Source organism: Aptenodytes forsteri, unplaced genomic scaffold (assembly GCF_000699145.1).
Source record: "Aptenodytes forsteri isolate BGI_AS27 unplaced genomic scaffold, ASM69914v1 Scaffold136, whole genome shotgun sequence".
NCBI classification, from domain to species: Eukaryota; Metazoa; Chordata; class Aves; order Sphenisciformes; family Spheniscidae; genus Aptenodytes; species Aptenodytes forsteri.
The window spans coordinates 2464347-2485001 of record NW_008796111.1 but is presented as its reverse complement, the minus strand read 5'-3'; the positions used below and the strand labels follow the sequence as shown (position 1 = coordinate 2485001).

At 46.2% G+C, this 20655-nt stretch overlaps 2 protein-coding genes across 2 annotated transcripts; one reads left to right on the top strand and one right to left on the bottom strand.

Moving 5' to 3' along the window:
• The first annotated feature begins 29 nt into the window (after positions 1–29).
• On the top strand, positions 30–4615 carry UCK1 (uridine-cytidine kinase 1). Its single transcript, XM_019474083.1, has 6 exons — positions 30–185; positions 1052–1148; positions 1279–1421; positions 1520–1614; positions 2811–2859; positions 3278–4615. Exons 1-6 carry the CDS (start codon positions 47–49, stop codon positions 3463–3465), a joined length of 711 nt encoding a protein of 236 aa, XP_019329628.1. The 5' UTR covers positions 30–46; the 3' UTR covers positions 3466–4615.
• Positions 4616–4677: 62 nt separating this feature from the next.
• Positions 4678–20032, bottom strand: POMT1 (protein O-mannosyltransferase 1). The gene is made up of 20 exons (XM_009286943.2): positions 19954–20032; positions 19111–19254; positions 18709–18815; positions 18058–18108; positions 17564–17710; positions 16422–16533; positions 15620–15685; positions 14955–15048; positions 14353–14508; positions 13630–13760; positions 13282–13377; positions 11843–11935; positions 10720–10816; positions 10537–10629; positions 9913–10033; positions 9444–9541; positions 8793–8906; positions 7718–7844; positions 6869–7046; positions 4678–6640 (listed from the first exon to the last, which is right to left on the bottom strand). The coding sequence occupies exons 2-20, from the start codon at positions 19230–19232 to the stop codon at positions 6466–6468; spliced, it is 2178 nt and encodes a 725-aa protein (XP_009285218.1). The 5' UTR covers positions 19233–19254; positions 19954–20032; the 3' UTR covers positions 4678–6465.
• Positions 20033–20655: the final 623 nt, after the last annotated feature.

Here is a 20655-nt window from a genome sequence, read left to right as displayed (position 1 = left end):
CACCCCCCTCTCCCCCCGGGCTCAGTCCACAGTCTGCGAGAAGATCATGGAGCTGCTGGGGCAGAACGAGGTGGACCGCCGCCAGCGGAAGGTCCTCATCCTCAGCCAGGACAGCTTCTACAAGGTGCTGACCGCCGACCAGAAGGCCAAGGCGCTGAAGGGGCAGTACAACTTCGACCACCCGGGTGAGGCGCCTCGCCGCAAGGCTGGCTGGGGGCTGAAGCCCTGCAGCCTTTTTCCCCGTCTTTAACGCGGTGGAGTTAGCGGTTGGAGGCCAGCTGGGGTTTACTGAAGGGGCTTGTAGAAAACGAGAAGTACTGGGTAACAGAAATGCTCTTTCCCCCGCCAAAACATCCGTTTGTCTCTCGCGTGTGCGCGCTGCTATCGCGAAAGCTGCGCTGCCGCAGGGGGTAACTGCCGGTTTAGTGCACCCTTGCAGAGAGCAATGCTGGGGAGTTGGAGAGCGTCCCGGCTGGCACGGTGCTCCGTTTCCTCCTTCTCGGCTGTGGAGAGGATCCGTAATAAACTACATCGTTCCCCAAATCCTTCCCTGATATTTCCTGTCCGCGTAAGCAGCTGCTCTCTGTGCTCGGGGGACCCTGGATTGCAAACGGGACAATGGTCTGCCCTTGGCTGAAGCCTAGAGCCCGCCGTAGGCTCACCAGGGTGGATAATGAAAAGCATTAAAGATGTCTGAGGTTTTCTAAATTACTCTTAGCTAACACACTAAGAGAGTTGCACAATTATACAATTACTAAGCGGTTTGGTAAAATTATACAATTGCCAACCTCACATTTGGGTTCTTAATTTTGTTGTACTGTAGTTGCTGATACACAGCGAATTCTCTCTTCCTTATCTCTGTAACGGAGCGCAGCAGTTCTAGTTTGGGCAGGGAGTGGTGGGTTGCTGCTGGTAGGAAAGAATAAGCCGCAAGTTCCTTTTTTCCCGGTGCAATACTGGACAGAGAGTTTTTCCTTCAGGTGTGGAAAATCTGAGCAGAACATTGGATATAGCAGCATCTGAACTTCTTCTTTAAACCTTCCTCTTGCAGACGCTTTTGACAATGACTTGATGCATACAACCCTGAAAAATATTGTTGAGGGCAAAACGGTCGAGGTACCAACCTACGACTTCGTGACCCATTCTAGGTAGGTTTCGGTTTTGTGTGAAGTCTTGGGCTGTGTATGCGGATGTCTGCAGCCGGGCCTGGGGACGGACTGCTTAACTGTGGTGCGAGACCCATTTAACCACGTGCTCCGGGTGTTTTTTTCCTGGCAGGCTGGCAGAGACGACAGTGGTCTATCCCGCTGACGTTGTTCTCTTTGAGGGGATCCTGGTTTTCTACAGTCAAGACATTCGGGACATGTTCCATCTCCGGCTCTTTGTCGACACGGATTCTGACGTCCGGCTGTCCCGCAGAGGTAATGCTCTGCCGCCGTGGGCAGCGTCAGCCAGCTCGTGTTCCCTATCCGTCCTCCGCCATGCGGTAAAACTCCTGGGTTTTATCTTCCCGCCCCAGTTCTGCGAGATATGAAACGTGGGAGGGACCTTGAGCAGATCCTCACCCAGTACACCACGTTCGTCAAGCCTGCCTTTGAGGAGTTCTGCTTGCCGGTACTAAATGTTTCGCTAACTTGATTTGTGGTTTTTGGGGGGAGAGAAGGAGCAGGGTCGCCTGGGGATTAGCTGCACTGTAGATGGTGGCTTTTGATATTTGTATCTCACCGGTCCCACGCTCTCCCCTCTGCCTCGTCTATTCAACCATTACAAGCTGCTTGTTTAAGGAACTTTAAATGGTTGGTCCCTTCTGCTTGCAAAGCACCATGGAAATCCCTAGAGGCTGCACACGTTTTCTCACTGCTCGCTGCCATGGTTATTTTAGCATCGGTCCCTTTGACTGAAACACTCCCACTCTGCATTTATTCTTAAGTCTTGCAGGAAGAAAGAGCAGCTTGGTTTCCAACAGACTCTCTCTCAACAGGGAACACTGGTGAAAACCTGGGGCAGACCAGGTCTGCTTGCTGCGCCGTATAATGCGGGGCCAATTTAGGTGCTCACGTAATCAAATTAATTTGTTAAAAAAAAACAAACCAAACCCCTGGCCGGCCGTATAATGCGGGGCCAATTTAGGTGCTCACGTAATCAAATTAATGTTAAAAAAAAAAAAAAACAAACCCCTTTGAGAACAAAACCCTGTATGTGGATTAAATAAGATGGAAAAGGCTGGCTCAGGCGCCTCCTGCTCTAGATCAAAGCCATTCTGGGATTGTAAAAGTACTCATTAGGAATGCTGAATTTGCCAGCCCTTTTATAAGTGTGGGGGGGCGGGAAAGCAGGAGCTCTGTGGTGGTAAAGATCAATAAAATGTCATCAGAGGCAGGAAGGAATTTGACGTGCACACTGGGTACCTTGGCTCTTGACAGAGGTTTAGCAATGGCTTGTGAAATGCTGATTAGAACCAGCTCTTAGCAAACAGACCTCAGCCTCGAAGCGGGCGACCCATTTGAAGGCAGCGTACTCTTCAGAAGTGTAAAAGCAAGCACTCCACGCTCGACCTACTGCTTCTGCCTGGTGATTCACTGCAAAGGGACAGCAAGAACAATCCCTGACCTTAAATCCAGTGCACGTTAGCCAGTGTGACTTCTCAATTCATGTAGGTGTTACCGTGAGTGAGAGCTTTAACGTACAGCCCCAGAGCACAGAAACCCCTCCATCTTTGCCCTCAGCTTTCTGGCATTTGGTAGCTTTTTCCTAGAATGCAGCTGGCTTTTTTCCCACTAACAGTCCCCACCACCGTTTCTGTTTTGCAGACGAAGAAGTATGCAGATGTGATCATCCCCCGAGGAGTTGACAACATGGGTAAAAGGGAGTTTGGTTCTCTGTCCAGTTTCTCTGGGGAGACCACCTTTGGGGTTGGGAAGAGGCCAGGTGGCACACCACCGCCTTGTTTGCATGCTTCTAAGGAAAGGGGTTTTGCTGGAGGGCTGTAGGGGAGGGGGCTGCTCAGAGCCTGACCGGGATGACCAGCTGCTCAGCCTGTGGAGGGCTGCAAAAAAGTGACATGCGATTGGAGATGCGGAGCAGGACGCCAGTGTTAAAGCCGGTGCTGCGATTGCTGGTTTCTGTTGGGGTCTGACCTCACTGCAGAGGGCAGGCATAGTTTCATTTAAGGGCTTGTTGTTAAAACTTGAGCTGAACAGGGCTGGATGCTCCACGTTTTCTAGATAGCTCGGCCAAGAAAGCCTACGTGTCCTGTATTTCCCGTTCCTCTCTGCAGTTGCTATAAACCTCATAGTGCAGCACATTCAAGACATCCTCAACGGAGACATCTGCAAGTGGCAGCGAGGGGCAATGAACGGACACGGTCGGACCTACAAGCGCCCATTCCCTGAACAAACAGAGAGCAGCAGTGTGCTAGCGGCCGGCAAACGCTCCCACCTGGAGTCCAGTAGCCGTCCGCACTAACCTGTCAGCGTCTGAAGGATTTGCCTCTGGTCCAGGCCAGCACCGAAGACAACTTTGGGAAAGGACTTCAACAGAATGGTTGGTGAAGTGCCCTTTAAATCATCCTAGCAGCGGAGGGGATACTGGTGCAAAACTTCTGGCGCAGGGGAGAGGAAGGAGTTGGCCTACAGCCCCTCTCCCCGCCAAACCCCCCTCCCTTTTCTCCCTACGGTGTCTGGAGTTATGATGTTACTTGATGAACTGGTTAAAGGCAGTGCTTCTTGCCTTTTTTTAATTTTCAAAATGCGATCTAATGCCGAAGTCTCCCCTGAAAATTAAGTGCTACCGGGTGATTAGCAAGATACCCCATTTCCCCGATTATGATCTTCCTTCAGGAAAATTAGCGGCCTGTTTTTTCAAAAGAAAAAACAGTCTCTTTATGCAAGACTAGCGCACACCCTGTTAATTTTAACAAGCAGGTGCAGTCCTTACTCTTCTCTACCTTGTTGGGACCTTGAGTTCTGGCATCGCGCTCCTTTTTAGCCTGTAGTAGCATGTGGGGGCAGAAGGATTGACCTGTAGAGGAATCTCTCCCCTGAGATAGAGATGAAACAGAGACTGTCTCTGGGGCAAGTGGGAACTTACAGTTCACGGGGGACAGGCCCAAGAAGCTGTGTGGTTCCGGTTCCTAATTGATTCCTTTTTAAGCTCCCGAACCTTGCTACGCTGTATGATGATTTTTTTGTACCCAGATGGTCTCCTTTACCACAGTTACTGAATGTGTGAGCTCCGACTGGATTGAGTTGCTCGTGGAAACGGAACCCTGACCTTGTCAGTATTAGTGTCTTGTAGGGTGTTTCTGTACTGCTGGTTGCAGATTCTGCTGGGCGGAATGCATCCACTTCCAGAGCTGGGTGGTAAGGTCAGCAAGGGGGAAAGCTGTGAATCGCAAGACCCTCCTTCTGATGGCACAAGCAGCTCTCTGGACATGCTTCCACCCTCAAACAGGGTCAAAGCGCTTGCCTTGCACTCAGGCGGTTTAAACTCCAGATATGTCTGTTTTTTTTCAAAAGAGCAGACAAGAGGCTGGAAGTATAAACAGTGACAGCCCAGTTCCTGTAGCTTACCCCCGATCAGTGATACTGCAGCAACGTGAAGTTTCTGGGGGGGGGGGGAATAATCTGAAATGAAGTGCTGGTTGGGCCTTTGAAAATGTCCTCGTGGTATCCTTCTGGAATCTGGACTTAGGGTGTAATTTTAAGAATGGGGCCGGGGGGAGAATATTAAGAGGAACTTCTTCATATTTGCTAGTTTTCTAAAACCAGGGTCTGGCTGTGTTTGGCTGTGGGTGTGTAACTTTCGCTAATAAACAAATGAACAAACAGTGAGCAGAAATGACCATTTTATATGAAAGGTATTTATGCTACTTGCACTACACCAGCACAGAGGTACAGAAGGGAACACTTTCTGGAGATGCGCTTTCTCCCCTTAACTCAGAATTGTTAGCTTTAGTTCCATAATGGCTGAAGCTTTAGATAAAAAAAAAAACCAACCTTAAAAAATGCAGTCTGCACTTTCATCCCTATAGTCTTTTCAACACTGGAAATCGGTAAAGGTTTGTTATCTGTTAGTGATCACTGCAGTTCAGTGGTAAGTAGGAGCAAAATAGTCACTAAAACCTACTTTGAATGACTGTGGTGTTTGATCATACCTTCCTCTGGGGGGGTGGGGAGCTCAAAGCAGCCTTGAATAGCATTTGTTATAGCAGTAAGGAACTCTACGGCAAAAAGCACCCTGGTCTGTCTAGGACTGCTGTTCTTGGTCAGCGTTGAGCTGTGTTGCAAGACCCTGCTGCTGCAGCCACATGGGGGGGGGAATCAAACGTGGTGTAGGTACTACAACCCCTGTGGAATACCTGTACAGAGCTGTTACAAATTCCCCACTGAGCCATCCCAGCCCTTCACTCGCACCGTCTCCTACTCTGAATTCCTCCGCTGGCGCAGGCCAGGGCATGGGCTGAGTTACCCACGGTGTTTTTACCCTGAACCCATGTGTACAAGTTAGAGCAGGTTTCTCTGTCAGCCTGATCAGTTCTACCTTGCCCAGAGTTCCTCCTCCTGCGAGAGCTGAGGTGTAAGCCTGCAGCCCAGTAAGTACAACACCACTGCCGTTGCCAGGAGCAGGCCACAGGCTTCCTGCGAACAGCGCGAGGCCGAAGGATTCTTCTGGCTTTGGCTGACTTCTTGGCCTGCCTGAAGCTTTCTTTTAGCTTGTTTAGCTGTAACAGCAATTTTTTAATGTTTATTTGTTTTATTTTTGCTTAGCTTCATAAAAATTATGGTTATGCCAAATGATTATAAATAGATAATAGTAACAAGTCATTCTATGCAGAATGAACTATTTATAAACTTAGCTTAATGCTGTAATGTAATGAAATAAGGATGATGATAGCAGAACATTGAAAGTGGGGGCAAATAATAATGCATTGTTGAGGAATATAGTCATGGGATGATGCTGAAGATAGTTAAAGATGTGTAAACTTTGGAGCTGGGAAAACTCATTTTTTAGGAGTAACAAAGAAAACAGAAAAGTATCCAATATGTTGAGAGTATCCATGTTGCAAGTAACATGAAATTGCAGACCAAGGTGCTAGGGAACATATAAAACAGCCCTAAGTGCAACATAGTGCAAGAGGGAAGAAACCATCAACATCATACTCCCAGGAAAGAGGAAGAAGAAACCCTTGCAGCACATTCTTCCCAGCAAAGGACCAGGGATGCTGTCGACGGAAGTCGGCAACCTTCAGGCCCCGAGGGGCAGTGGAAGGGTGAATGTAACAGGGGAAGAGATTGGGAATTGTGCTCGTAAGGGCTATATGCTGAGACCTTTTTTTGTAACAGTATTCTTTTATTTTCTTGATCAATTACTTGATCAGACTGTTAAGATTTCAATTATACTAAGAATAAATTCTTGGCTTTGCATAAAAGGTGTTTCCTTTTGCCTGTCACAAGACTGTAATTGTTACTGTTTTCGGATAAGGATGTTCCAGCTGTCCTTCCAGCGCAAGTCCTTGAGTTCAGTAACAGAGAGCGAGGGCTCCCCGTAGGTCACAGGGCTGAATGTGCAGTAGACAAGGTAAACCGAAGAGAACCAGGCTATGATCAGTGCACTGAACATGCTCTTGAGAAGCAGAGATCTGGGGTAAGAGAGGGAAAGAGTGGTCAAGTTACATCAAGGCTGGCCAAACGCTTCATCCAAAAGGAAGACCTAGATAGGGCCTATCTTCTCTAAAGGCAAATGCCGAAGTATGGCCACTGCTGAAAAAAATCACTGCTTTCCCTGCAGCAGCTTGCCAAGGTATCAACCCTGGCTGGAGAAAAGAACGTCACGTCTCCCGTCTATCTAGCTGTTAAAAACCAAATACCTGCAGAGATGATCACTGAGATGCTGTAATACGATGGGAACCAGGAGAATCTGGAATGTGAGGGCAGGCAGGTAGTGGTACAGGAAAAGTGTTTTCTCCATCAGGAAGAAAGGCAGGTAATTCACAGCCCAGCCTCCAACACAGATCCCCCCGGCTGATACCCACAGCTGCCATGCATCTGCAAGAGACAGGAGACAGATAGCTCAAAGCACAGTCCCTGGACACCTAAAGTCTCTAATAAGAGGTTGCCTACTTGCGTGGTTTGGTATTTTTTTCTCCGCTCTCTACAGTTTGTGCTAATACGACCTTTAACTGGACCACACTCAACCGAGGGAAATGGTTAAATTTTGTCACGCTTTTATGAAGTACCCATCAAGACAAATTACAGCCGACAAGCAGCAGCTTCACAGGATGGCAACAAAATGTACCGCCAGAAAGGTCAGCGTAAAACTGCCCGGCCACACGGAAGAGATGGTGACCCTGTTGGAACGAACACATCTAAAATAAACCCCTCCCCACACAGCCAGTACCTACCTCTTTTAAATCATCACAAAAGGGCTCAGTAGAATCCAAATCTAATGCCTGGAGATTTCTTACATCCAGGGAATGATTCAAATAAATATTATGCTGGCTACTATATTGTCTCATGAGGTGATGGTCACATTGTGATGACCATAATCAGTCTCTTCATGGGCTACTCTAGATGTTTGTGCATCCCAAATAAAAATTTCAGGGTTAGGGGGCAGGAAAAAAAGTGCTAGCACATAGTTGCAAAAAAAAAAAAACCCCAAACAAAACGTAGCTTTGGATGGACACACAGAGACACACACACACGTGCACGAATCAGACCTTCAGGAATGTCGTAAATCTTCCTCCTTCGTCGAATCAAGTACCACAGGGACAGACACATGTAGACCAGAGCAGCAACGTTAGCTGAAGTCCAGGTGGCAACATTCCCAAGGAGGTGGATCTGGGCCTGAAGGATAGAAGATGGTAAGCTGGCTAAGCCAGAAGCCGGAACATGCTGCAGTTCTTTTAGGTAAGTTTAAATATTTACCTACACATACTTGCTAAATTAAACGTCAGAATTTGCCTGGCTAGTAACCTGATCTTTCCTGGAACAAAGCTAGTTGATAAACTTTGCTGCTTTAAGACTCTTTCGTAATGTGAGCATTTAAAAGATGCTACTGGAGATGAACCCATCTTCTAAATGGAATCAATAATGGAAACTATTAAACTGCAGTTTTCCTTTGCAAAAAAAAAAAAAAAAAAAACGGGCAAGCCATGATTTCTCCTTCGTCGAATCAAGTACCACAGGGACAGACACATGTAGACCAGAGCAGCAACGTTAGCTGAAGTCCAGGTGGCAACATTCCCAAGGAGGTGGATCTGGGCCTGAAGGATAGAAGATGGTAAGCTGGCTAAGCCAGAAGCCGGAACATGCTGCAGTTCTTTTAGGTAAGTTTAAATATTTACCTACACATACTTGCTAAATTAAACGTCAGAATTTGCCTGGCTAGTAACCTGATCTTTCCTGGAACAAAGCTAGTTGATAAACTTTGCTGCTTTAAGACTCTTTCGTAATGTGAGCATTTAAAAGATGCTACTGGAGATGAACCCATCTTCTAAATGGAATCAATAATGGAAACTATTAAACTGCAGTTTCCTTTGCAAAAAAAAAAAAAAAAAAACGTGCAAGAAGCCATGATTTAATTAAAAGCAACTAGTGTCAAAGCTGTATCACATGCCAAAAAAACCCCAGCCCTCAGGGAAAATATATTCTTAATACAGGATGAGTCCATCCTGGAGCAGCCTCTTGGCTGGAACTGCAGCCCTGCTCTCACTCACGCTCATGGAGCTCACATCTGAACTGACGTCTGCTTTCTTCACCAGGTTCACGTTTACTTCTACCTCTCATACTTACACCAGAGGTCGGGTGGAGCCAGTAGGCAATATTTGTGTCCATCGTGATCCAGTCAAGAGCAGAGGAGCTGTACTTATGTTCTGTGTCTTCATTTTTTAATGTGAGTATTTTCCACTAGGAGAAAAAAGTAAACAGAAGGCTTTCAGAATTGGAACAACGAGTGGGATAGCAGGCGTGGGTGAACAGCTCCAGATGCCAGATGTAAGGCGGCAAGTTCTTAACCTGGGAGTGGAGAAAGATTTTTGCATACCTCATACTGGATACTGATCAATACAATGGGTTTATTTTGTTATATAATGCACTTCCCTTAGTGAATTTCTGCAATGTTAGTGAGGGGCTTCAACACCACTGATTGCATATACAACATGTTACAGTTCAGTTTCAGACAGCTTCTGGGTGCCCAACTGATCTTCCTCCCCTCTCTTGCTTTACAGAATCACTTGGGTATTCATTACTGAATAGCATAGTTGCGCAGTTCCCTAATGCCCTTCTAAGTGCATTCAGAAATACGGGGGTTTTTTTTCAGTGAGGAAGCCAAACTACTCTATCAGCAAGGAATAACCAATGAAGCCTAGGCTCAGAGGTTGCAGAAATGCTCAGGTTCCTGCTCTGCAGCGGAAGGAAAGATGAAGGGAGTAAGAAGACACTCACCTGCAATTCCGTGAACTTTGCCATGAAGCTGAGGTTTTTACTTATGTCCATCTGTGTGGGAGAGTGGAGTTCCACTTCCCTCTCTTTTTGCTCTTGGCCTAGAAGAAAACAGCATAGCTCAGAAATAACCACATAACAGATAGAAAGCTAGAAAGGGGAGAGAGCACATATGATATACCCCTGGCTCCTCACACTCCCGGGAGCCCTTCTCCAATACATAGTCCAACTGCAAGAGCACTCTAAGGGGATTTGTAAGGATTCTGACGTCATGGTAGAGCCAGAGGCTGCTGAACACACACACACGCGCGCGCGCGCACACACACAAAAAAAAACCTGGTAGAGCCAGAGGCTGCTGAACACACACGCGCGCGCGCGCACACACAAAAAAAAAACCCAAAACCATCTTCCCATCAACATGAGGCCTCTCCCAGCCGCAGAAATCTGCTTCGAGAACATGGCTGAGACATACTTTTCCCGTATCTGTGCTCTTCCACATTCCACACCATGCTCTGGTGGTAGCCTTTGGACATCTTCTCTCCAACCACCTCCAGCTGCCGGTATCCCCACTCGGGTAAAGATGCTCCACTGAGCTGAAAGTGAAAGATGACCGTAAACTTACCGTCCTGCCAATTTGAACTTCAGGGTGGAAGCTCCTAGGCCCTGCCTGAGCAGTGGATCACAGCAAGGGACTGCTAGAAAGTATGTGAAGAGTCACCATGCAATACTGTCTCAAACAAATGCTACAGCCATAAAGTCAGTGATTCTGGGATGAGATCCTTAACCATTCCAGCTGCTGTCACGTACTACACACAGACTCAGCATCCATTTCTGAGGCAGTATCTAAGCCCCAGTTGTTCACAACATCCTGAGAAGCAGGACAGCGCTGCAGGCTGAAAAGGAATGTAGTACAACTACCTGAAACACATGCTGCCCTTTTATCACATTGAGCAAGTTTATTGTTTCCTTTTATTTACTTACTTGGTTATTTGTTTTAGCAGTTTAGGCATTTTGGAGCAGAGAGAGTAGTAGCTTATGAGGTTACGAGAACTGCATGGAGGAAAAGCTACAGGCAAATAAACATAAATCCACTTGCCTTTAGCACTGCAGAGGTGTTCACGTGAACAAACCTCACTTCTGACAGAATTGTCTTCCACACGTCTGTGTCAGACTCCCGATTTACAATTTCCTACAACAGAAAGATGTCTTTTGATCGTCACGTTGTCTCAGCTGTTTCTGCTGGAGCATGATGAGCTCCTCCCTTCCCTTCACCACTCACCACTCTCCAAAGGTTCTGTGCTGGCATGGAGATGTTATAATCAATATAGCAGGAAACTTCTTGGGAGTGGGGGCTAAGAGGGGCAGCAACATCATGCCTAGAAGACAAGTAAAGTAAGATCCTCCAACACCATTTCCCAAACTCATATAAAAAGCAAACCCATAAAGGTATTGAATTGGCTTAGACCAGATTCAGTAATAAAGCAAACTCATTTATACAGATTGCACTGTTTACTCTGAAAGAGAACACTCCCCACCACCAAGAGCTGCCAGGAACAGGCTCAGAGGAAGCCAATACAGATGCCTGCTATGCCAGGCTGAAGAACAAGCACCGATTGTGACAAACAGAGATGCTGTTCACTGGGGTTTCCAGTAATGAACAAACTAGGTTTGGAAGGGACATAGCAAAAAAACCAAGCTCAGAACATCCCCCTTCCTAATCCGAGTGATATTCAAGTACACGCAGACACCCTTTTGGAAGCAGTCAGGAGGCAATTTCATACCACAGCCTTTGCAAAACAGGCAAGAATCCGTGGCAATCAGCCACAGTACACTGGATTCTCCAGCACATCTTCCTAACTTTCAGAGCACAACCTTCAGCAGGAGTATGCCATCAAAGTCAGTGGAGCTGGTAAGTGACTTTGGGTTAACAGGCACACAAAATACTAAGTATCTGCACCTGCCTGGAGCAGAGCAGTGAAGGGGCAAGGATGAAGACTCACCAAAGGGACTATGTATTTAGGAATCTGTAGAACTATCATGAATTGTGAACATGGGTGAAACCACCACTAGCCCCTCTAAAGGTCACTAGTAGAGAAGACCAGGAACGGCTGGCAGTCACTGAACAGTTTGTGATTGTATCAAATCCCACTGCCAAGTCAACTGCAAAAAATAAATAACCATACAGCATCCTTTCTCTGGGCCACGGGGATGGCTTATGTAAGTAACCACATAAGGTCCCTCCTAGCCCCATCGTTTTAAGAATCCATGAATAACAGGCAGTTTACAGCATATCTGAATGCAAGGGTCACTGTGCTTCAACCCCTGAATTCTGAATTCTGAAAGACAACAAAGCAGAATGAGCCAGCAGGCTCGGCAGAGCAGAGGATGAGGAAAGGACTTACGTGTTGAGGTATCGAGTTGTGATGCCGTGGACCAGCTGCACGATGTGTCCGTGCCTGACCGGACGGGGTGGGTTACTCACCACCAGCTGCTGCCTGGTGGAGTGACACCCAAGAGGAAGTGGTTACATTCTGCTTTCTATATAATGCAACCTCGCCACGATCAAACTGTTAGGTCAAGAAGCTGCAGGCAGGGACAGACATTTGGGCAGTAAGATAAGAAATTCAAGCAATCTATAGATTGTACCAGAATGGAAACAAAGCTCATCAAGGCAAAGGTGAGTTAAGGGCAGAATGACTCAGAGGATCGGTAATGGGATACCGACACCCCAGCCATTAGGTCAGTGATCTGAATCCAGGTCAGTCAGGAGCGAGTTCAGATTATTCCCACCACACAGCTGTTTGGTGGCTTCTGTGAAATGAGTAAGTGCCTCAGTGAGGTCTGACAGGTGTTCTTACTACAACTGATGTCGCTTTTGGCAGAATTATAAGAGAGATCAATGGCTATCTTCACCATGAAGACCAAACTCTCATCTTGCTTTTGGACAGGGCTAAGGCATGCTTTGGCAAGGGGGAACGCTGCAGTTCACCTAACTGCTGCCTGTATTTTACTGTTCCATAGAAGGACTTCATATCCTCCAGGGCTCGTAGAAGTCTTGAGTTTGAAGAATTTTAAGAAGATACCGGGTTTCTGTGGTTCTGGTACAGTCCCTGCTTAAAAGGTTTGCACTATGTACAAACCTTCCCAACGTGGATATGATTGCACACAGTCCTTCTGGTAGGACTGTTTATACAGTTCCCAGAGCAACATAAGAAACCTACAAAAGCAACTTTTTGATCAGTATGATCAGGGCGTTTACTGGCAAAACTACAAGAACAAAGAGTCCTGCTCCTCGCTGACAGTCACAATGGCAAAACACTTCAGCACGAACCAGGCCTCTCAGGCACAGGCACCCACTTGGAATCCCTCCCCATGTGGCAGATTCTACAGCTCATCCCACACTTCAAATGCAAAGAAATACTCATTCTGTGAAAGTGATTTCTACTCTCTTCTGAGACCCATTCAGTTTTGATAAAACTCATCAAGGCACTCTAACGCCATGGCTCACACACTTCAAAAAGCAGAACTTCCCTTTCATGCAAAGCACCTGAAGAGTTCCCACCGGTCTCACGAGCCTTTAAAGTTCCCCTTGTGCACAGCACAGCCCACACTCTGGCAGGAGCAGTTCAGACAGAATTTCAGAATCCTCAATAATTGAGGAGGACTGTGCAAACAGCCGCCCTTACCAACTCTGCAGCCAAAATTACTTGCTCAGCATAACACATACACCCATGAGCAGAGAATAGTTATGTCCAATCCAAGCTATGCCCTGGTTAGGTTCTGGAAGCACATAGAAGCTACGCTTACAGCAGCTTGGCATTTAAATCTCTTGCATACTCACATTCCAGGATCTTTGACAATCCACCAGTTGTTCACATCCTTGAAGGGATAGCAGGTCACCTGCTGTTGATGGGAACTACCTCGGCCGTTCTCATACCTGTACAGAAGGTTTAAAAAACCCCACAGGTGTGTAACAGTACATTTCTGTGCTCAACAGTCACAGCAATACAAACCAGCACCAGATCACTGGCTCTGTTCCTACAGAGCACAGAGAATCTGTGCGTCTGCAGTGAGCTCTGAAGGATTAATGAAGAGATTGCCAGGACCCAAACTGAGATACTTGGACTGACAGGGGAAGAACTAGAGCATACTTTCACCCTAACAATACAGACCCAACCAGCTTCCTCACCTGATGGGATAAGTATTCTTGTGAGAATGGAGCCAACACTGCATGGGCTTGCCCAACACGTTCCGCAGAGTAATCTGAGAGCCGTAGGCCACCTCTAAGGGCTGACCCTGAGTGATTCGAGCCAGCCCACCCTGAGAAGCATAATGATAGGGTAAGTGGAAAGAAGAAGAAACAACCCAGAGACTGTTTAAATTCTAGCAAGAGTCACTAGTCATTTTAACACAGCAGTATCTCAGCACAATGCCTTCTCATTTGGTTGCACCTACAAAAATCAAGTCTTGCAGCACCACACTCAGCAGATAGTAAATACACCAATGCGTGAAAGACTACAGGGTCTTAGGGAAGCCATGCTGTTCTAAAAGACAGACTAAGCACTCTTCTACAGAAAATCATACTACCATCCTGTAGTATACAACGTCAAGAGTTCAGTACTGTATCTACTTCTGCGGAGTTTCCTGTAGGAAGGGACAAATCTTCAGCAGAAGTGTGAACATATTGTTCTTGGTTCACTGGGAAAGCTTTTCATCTGTTATTAGGATTTCGGTCATTATTGCTTCATCTTAAAGCAGTACTACAGCAGCAAAGTAGTTAAATGACATAAAAGGAACAAATATGCAGGATCAAAGGAACAAGATTGCACACCTTTCTTCTAATAGTGAACACAAGACAGATTTCCTCCTCTCCTCCCCTAATAAATCACATTCCTGACCACATTTCCTTTACCTCTAAGCTGGCTTGGAAAGCACTTGTCATAATCTGGTCATGAGGCCCGGAGCGATACAGCAAAGTCAAGTGAACATAGAAGAAGGACAGGTAGATTGCCACTGGGATGATGATGAGGGCCAGTCCCCTAGCTAGAAAATGGCACATCAAGGAAACCTAGAAGAACACAGAGAATTCAGTGGTTTCATGCTCCAGATATTAAAAATATTAAAAATACCAGTGCACTTGGTTTGTTTTGTTTGTCTTTTTTAAGTTTTCCCAACCACCCTCATTCAGCTGGGTAACTTCCTCCGAGGATTTGAACTGGAGCCAGCAGGAGGTATGTGAAACAGTTATAGGTTTTGAGCCACATATCACCAGGACATGGATAAGAGCAGAAAAGCCAGCCGTGCACACATGCTTATCTTAAATTTAACTCCACCTTCTCCAGCAGCTGAGCCGGGAAACTGTTCTATGACACAAGCGTTTGCAGACAATGACAAGGAATTTTAGTACAAAAACCAGCTACAGACAGCATTGTTATCTGTGGGCTTGCAAGGCTCCTAGCTGACTCCTGTACCGAAAAGTTACACATAATGTATTTTGCATGTTGTGCTACCTACGTTTGACAAGTTCTGGTCTCCTATCATGTGCCAGAAGTGGAGTCCTGCGACAGCCAAGAGCAGCATATAGGTAAACAGGCCCATATATTTCACTCTGAGAAGAAAGTGCATGAAAAATGAACATGGTTAAAAACTACGCAATTACCTAATACAATAGGTATTCATACTTTCTCTTGAACAGGATGCATTAAAGTCCAAGGACTTAGATCCATGACAAGTTTGGTACAACAACATAAATAAGCCTCAAGGCTTTGACAGCAGAAGATCTCATTTGTTTGCCAATTCCATTAAATAACCGCAGTGACAGAGAACCTCCTTGATAACAAGGTGGCAGATCAGAAAGCACAGAGTCCCTAAATTCAGACTTACTGAAGCTTGAGGCAACTAGGAGGGAGGGGTGAAATGCAGATGCTAAGTTATAACATAAAGCCATCTCTGAGAAATGCATTTTGTTCTTCCCAGGACAGTACCCTCTAATGCCTGGTATTGCCCACTGTGAATTGACATCCTCTCTATAGAAACGATCTAACTCACTAAAAAGTCATGGAGTTGTCTGCTCAGAACAGCACTGAGAATCAGTCTTCAAAATCCAAAGCCCCACTGATACCTCAGATGACAGGCAGGACAGTCAGCTTTCTAAAACAAAGTAAGACGTCATCACTTACCCCACTGCACAAGAACAAGCTACTCCAGTCAACAGAAGCCAAAACCACCAGCTTCCAGAGAAGGAACTTAAATAAAAGGACAAAGGAAAGGGTGTTATGGTGAGATCTGGGCACCTTCTTAGGATCCTGAATTCAGGTAATTTAACTTTAAAAAAACTTGCAGGACTCCATTATTCGCTATTCTACTCAGAGGTACCTCATTCTGAACCCCCCATGCCACCAACTCTCAGCCCTGACCTACAGGGTGTTGTAGGTTCTCTGTATCCTGAAAAGCAAAACTGAACGCTACCTGCCTTCTGATACTACAGATAAAAGAAATGTATTAAATCACTGGCTGGGCTCAGTTTAAAGATAATTTTACTTTATTAAAGATTACTTTATCCTCTGCAAGGATCAGAGAACTTGTGAAGTTACAAGAAAAGAGACAAAGATCCCTAAATTCAGTGCCTGTAAACAGTAACAAAGGAGCGTTAAGTGACCTATTATCATCAGTGTTTCTGTGCACAGAAGGAAACCTTCCAATAAAAAATCTGGGTGGGCAAAGGAGTGCTCCCAAGGGATTTTATTTTTATTGTAAAATAAAAAAGACAACCTTGCTACCAGTTAAAACAGTCTTTAACACTGCTCAGAAGAGAAAACTTCTGGGGCAGCCATATGAGAGGTCAAAGCATCGGATTTTACAGACAGGTGAAGTGAGTTGCAGAACAGTGAAGTGACTTACAGAAAAAAAACCACACAGTCTGTGACAAAAAAGGAGTCGCCACAAGAATATCCAAAAGGATGGGAGACAATCCAGCTTTACCTGTGCCTTTGCAAATTGTAGAACTTCAGGTAGGACAAAACTGCAAGTAGGATAAAAAAAATCAATATTGATTCCAGGAGCATGAACCTTGACTGAGTGATCAAAGAGTTCTCTGTTGGAAAAGAGAGAGAGACACAAAATTAGAGAAACTTATCTATAGGCAAGTGCTACCTCAGACAGTCACATCATTATCCAACAGAAGGACCTGCCCCTTTAAGGACAGCCAATTCATTTGCAATCTTACTGGCTGTAATAAGATGTTGGGTTTAAAGGGACAAAAAACTTCCAGCAGGAGCAAAGTACATGGCCATAACTGTCTCCAAGGACAAAGAGGTGGGCAAGTAGTAAAGTCTGGCAGATAAAGGCAGATAAAGGTGCTGTGCTTGCCTACAAAGGAAAAGAAAATCAATGCTGGGAAATCCAGAGAGGTGCTTCTCAAGGCAATGAGAGTCAAGGCAGTGACCCCAGCAGGCAATGAGCATGATGACAAATCTTCAAGAAAGGGAGCTGCAATGAGCTGCTTTGTGCAGGATTCCCTGAGCCAGAATCAGAGCACCTGGTAGGTAGGAGAGGTTTCTCTTATCAGAGTGCTAAAGAGCTGTTGAGAGGCTCTTTCCCTTTCAGGCAGCTGCCAGCAGACCCTCAGAGAAAAAGAACGAACTGAGTTGTGCACACTAGAACAGTGTCAAATCATGGCGCTAAGGACACAGACTGGTTTGCTGCAGTCTGGAGATGAAGAAATTTGATGAGATCCAACTGTAAGTAGGTCGTCCTGCTGTTAAAAAACAGTATGTTGTAACTCATCCTGTAAACCTGGGGAAGAGAGTACAGGCCTCCTTGGATGCAAGAAACATGGTGTTCTGTGAGGCTGTTAAGGCTGCCCACTTTGCTTAATAACAAAATGAACTTGTACAAAGCCTCTCCCTAGAATGGCAGCCTGCTGCAGAGCTGTAAGGATAGAGGGGACCAGAGAGGCTCAGCAGGGACTGATATAGGCCAGGGCTGAAAGCGGGCTCTGACGTGTTGTTAGCATTCTGTGGGGAGATGCTACTCCAGCCCTTTATGTGCGCTAAAAATTCACAAGGGGAAAAGGGACCCTTCTCCCCCTGTATGAAGAATGCGGCCCAGGGGAATAATCTTACCTAAGAGAATCAGAAGAGCAGCTCCAAGTGCAGCACAGTGGGAAAACTGCAGTTCTACCAAAATCTGGTATGCTAAAGGCACACAGAGGGCACCAGCCAGTGCTGGCAGGAGTCGCAAGGACCAAACAGGAACGTTCATGCTATATTCTGAAATAGGAGGCAACAGTGATGCACAAATTGGAAACTATTAATTGCAGAGAAGATGGATCAATACAGAACTCCTTACGACTACAACAAGTTGTTGAATCTAACTCCTACTCTTAGTAATTGTCCATCTTGTACTCCTTAAACTGTTTTAACCAATTTAAAAATCTGTGCTATGGAATCATAATGCCTTAAACTTCTGTTAGAGACCTGCAGAAGACTTATTTAAGAGGAGAAGTGAAGGTTTCGGATAAAGCATTATTTCCACTAGTCAGGCAAAAGGAATCTGTCAGCCGCCGAAATACTGCTTATTTTCTCAGAAGAATGAGACAGTCAAAATCAGCTCTCACCAGCTCCAATCCTGTTCCATAAGAAGTTTCCATCAAATCCTCCTAAGTAACCTACAACATAAGCAACAGTTCAGAATTTCCAGTCTCAAAACAACTATAAAAACTGGTGGTAAATTGGTCCTGGAACCATTTCCCGAACACATAGCTTTTCCACACACGAAAGCCCTCTTTCCCCAAAGGGTCCTCTTTTTGCCTGCAGCAGTCCTTGATAATGTGCAGAGGCACGAGGAATATGAATTGGGAACAACAGATTCTTAGTGACAAAGTTACATGTATATTTAATCTCTCCTTCCCATACAGACACTTTTATGTTGTGCATGTCTCAGCTACGGAAGGGAACTCAGGCCTGAAAGTCTGCTTGTTGCCTACTATTTCTAGTCACTAGCAGTTCTGACCTTACCTTTCTCTTTATCCAAAGGATTGGATAACAATGAGGTAATGGATACATGGCTCCATCGCCTCCCCAGTACTCATGCAATACCCCCCTAGCGATACAAAATAAGGGAAATCCTAATTCTCTCTACATCAGAATCTCTCAGCTGCCTTGTGCTTTTCCCCAGTAACAGGATCTGACAACTCATTTCTAACCAGCACTTCTCTCTTCCACAGCAACAGGCAATAGACGCTTCCCAATTTCAGGAGACGCCCTACCTCCCAAAGCTAGCAGCATATGGCCAAAAGGTGGGCCGCTGTCATCCACGAAGAAGATCCTCTTCATGTAGAGCGAAACGAATTGGCCATAATAAACTTCATCAAAACTGGAACACAAGAGGCAGAAACATGTCAAGTCTAACTGGAAGTATCCTGCAGGCTACGGGGATACTAGGGAAGGAGACACTGATTTGCTGGCAATAGGCTCAGAACACAATGAAGCACAGTGGCTTTGCCTCCTTACCTTCCCCTCAGGAGTTTCTCTTAGGGAAACACTACCACCGTATTTACAGAGGCTGACATCAATCAAGCTCTGCTCTTCCGCTCCTGCATTCTTACTCACAAATGTTTAAAAACCAGAAGTCTGTGTCATTCAAGTAGGAAATAAACTATTCTACTCACACTACAGCCCGCGGATAGGAAAGCCCCCAAAGACGGCTTATTAATCCCATCACAATCAATGCCATGAGGTTCATATTTATCTCCGCAGTAATCACAACCGGATTCTTCAGAAATCCCAACATCCTGTCAAAGGTCTGTCCAAACCTTCGAGAACAAACAGAGAAGAGCAGCAGTCACCCTTTCGCTCAAAGCTAGCTGAAGATCATTTGACAGAAAGCATACACCACTACTTTCTGCTACAGTCAGCTCATGGTAACTGATCTTCCAAAGTTCTCTCGCTTTCCACATTTATGTGTTTTCTGCTGTATCTACAGGAGTAACTGTAAAAATGAAGTTACTAAACTAACACACGTAACTTTTCATCTGCCCTGCTTCTACATGCGTATGGCTCTGTCATCAATAGTAAACTAGAAACTTTACTTATTCTTACACTAGTTCTGCAGAAACACAATAGCTTAATTCAAGCCTACATTCCGCTTTGTGCTAAGCAAACCTCCCAGCCCAAATTCTGATGTTAGTGATAGGCAAACCACATGCTCAGGCACCAGGCTGCTCAGGTAGCTTTGAAAAAAAAAAAAAAAAAAAGAAAAAAAGAAAGAGTTACTTCCTTGCAAACTGAGCGTATTTCTTGGGGGGGTGGGGGGGCGGGCAGGGGGCAGAACCCACAAACATCCTCTGTCTTAAAAAGCTGGCTATTGGAGCACGGGTGTAGGTGCTGTAGGGCTCTAGCGCAGCCTAGGGGGGAGCACTGCAGGAAGAAGGACTGAACTCTTTACTTCTCCAGGCAGAACTGCTAAAAGCTAGGTCAGAAAATAGTAGGGAATCAGCGTTGTGTCTCCTCACCTCGATACGACTGAAAGTTACTGGAATAAATCCGTCTGCGTGGCTTTGATCAGGGGAGAACAAAGCAAGATGCGAGCACATCACCACTATCAAGTGCGGTGCCACCGTCCTTGTTTCTCACTACCTACAAAACACAAGTGCAGTTCAGCTGCGCGTTGCCCTGTGAAACAGACTTTTGTAAGAAGCCTCTTGCAAAGCTGTGCTCTCCACTGGTGCTGGGGACAGTACACCTCTGCCCCACTGGCCTTGGGACAAGGGCGGGCCATCACCTCCACTCTGCCATTGCCTCGCAGGCCCTGGGACCCCAAAGAACACCCTGATGGAGAGGACCCTGCTTCTCCCTGCTGCACAGGCAGGTCTTGAACCCTGGGGCAGGAGTGCAGCGCTACCTGCCCCCCCAGACCTCATACGCCTCCTTGAGGAACCATTAAACCCTCTACCAGGCTTTGAATCCCCTTCCGTGAGCCTTATGAGGGGGTAGCAGGACCACCAAATCCCCCACCAGGCCTTGTTCCCCCTTTTGAGCTCTGTGGGGGGCAGCAGGACCACTGACCCCACACTCAGGCCTCACCCTTGAGGCTTACGGGGTCAACAGGACCCACCAGCCACCCTGTATCCAGCCCTGTACCCCCCCTTGAGCGTTTTTTGGGGTGGCATAGGACCGCTAACCCACCACCAGGCCCCCCCACTCCCCCCTCCAGG

Excerpts from the sequence above, each read along its gene's own strand:
- UCK1 (XM_019474083.1), top strand. The coding sequence starts at position 47 with ATGGAGCTGCTGGGGCAGAACGAGGTGGACCGCCGCCAGCGGAAGGTC. Across the intron at positions 1,422-1,519 it reads CGTCCGGCTGTCCCGCAGAG|TTCTGCGAGATATGAAACGT; the intron begins GTAATGCTCTGC and ends TTCCCGCCCCAG. Across the intron at positions 2,860-3,277 it reads CCGAGGAGTTGACAACATGG|TTGCTATAAACCTCATAGTG; the intron begins GTAAAAGGGAGT and ends TCCTCTCTGCAG.
- POMT1 (XM_009286943.2), bottom strand. The coding sequence starts at position 19,232 with ATGTTGGGATTTCTGAAGAATCCGGTTGTGATTACTGCGGAGATAAAT. Across the intron at positions 13,378-13,629 it reads AAGAATACTTATCCCATCAG|GTATGAGAACGGCCGAGGTA; the intron begins GTGAGGAAGCTG and ends CCTTCTGTACAG. Across the intron at positions 10,034-10,536 it reads ACACCTCTGCAGTGCTAAAG|CTCAGTGGAGCATCTTTACC; the intron begins GCAAGTGGATTT and ends TTTCACTTTCAG.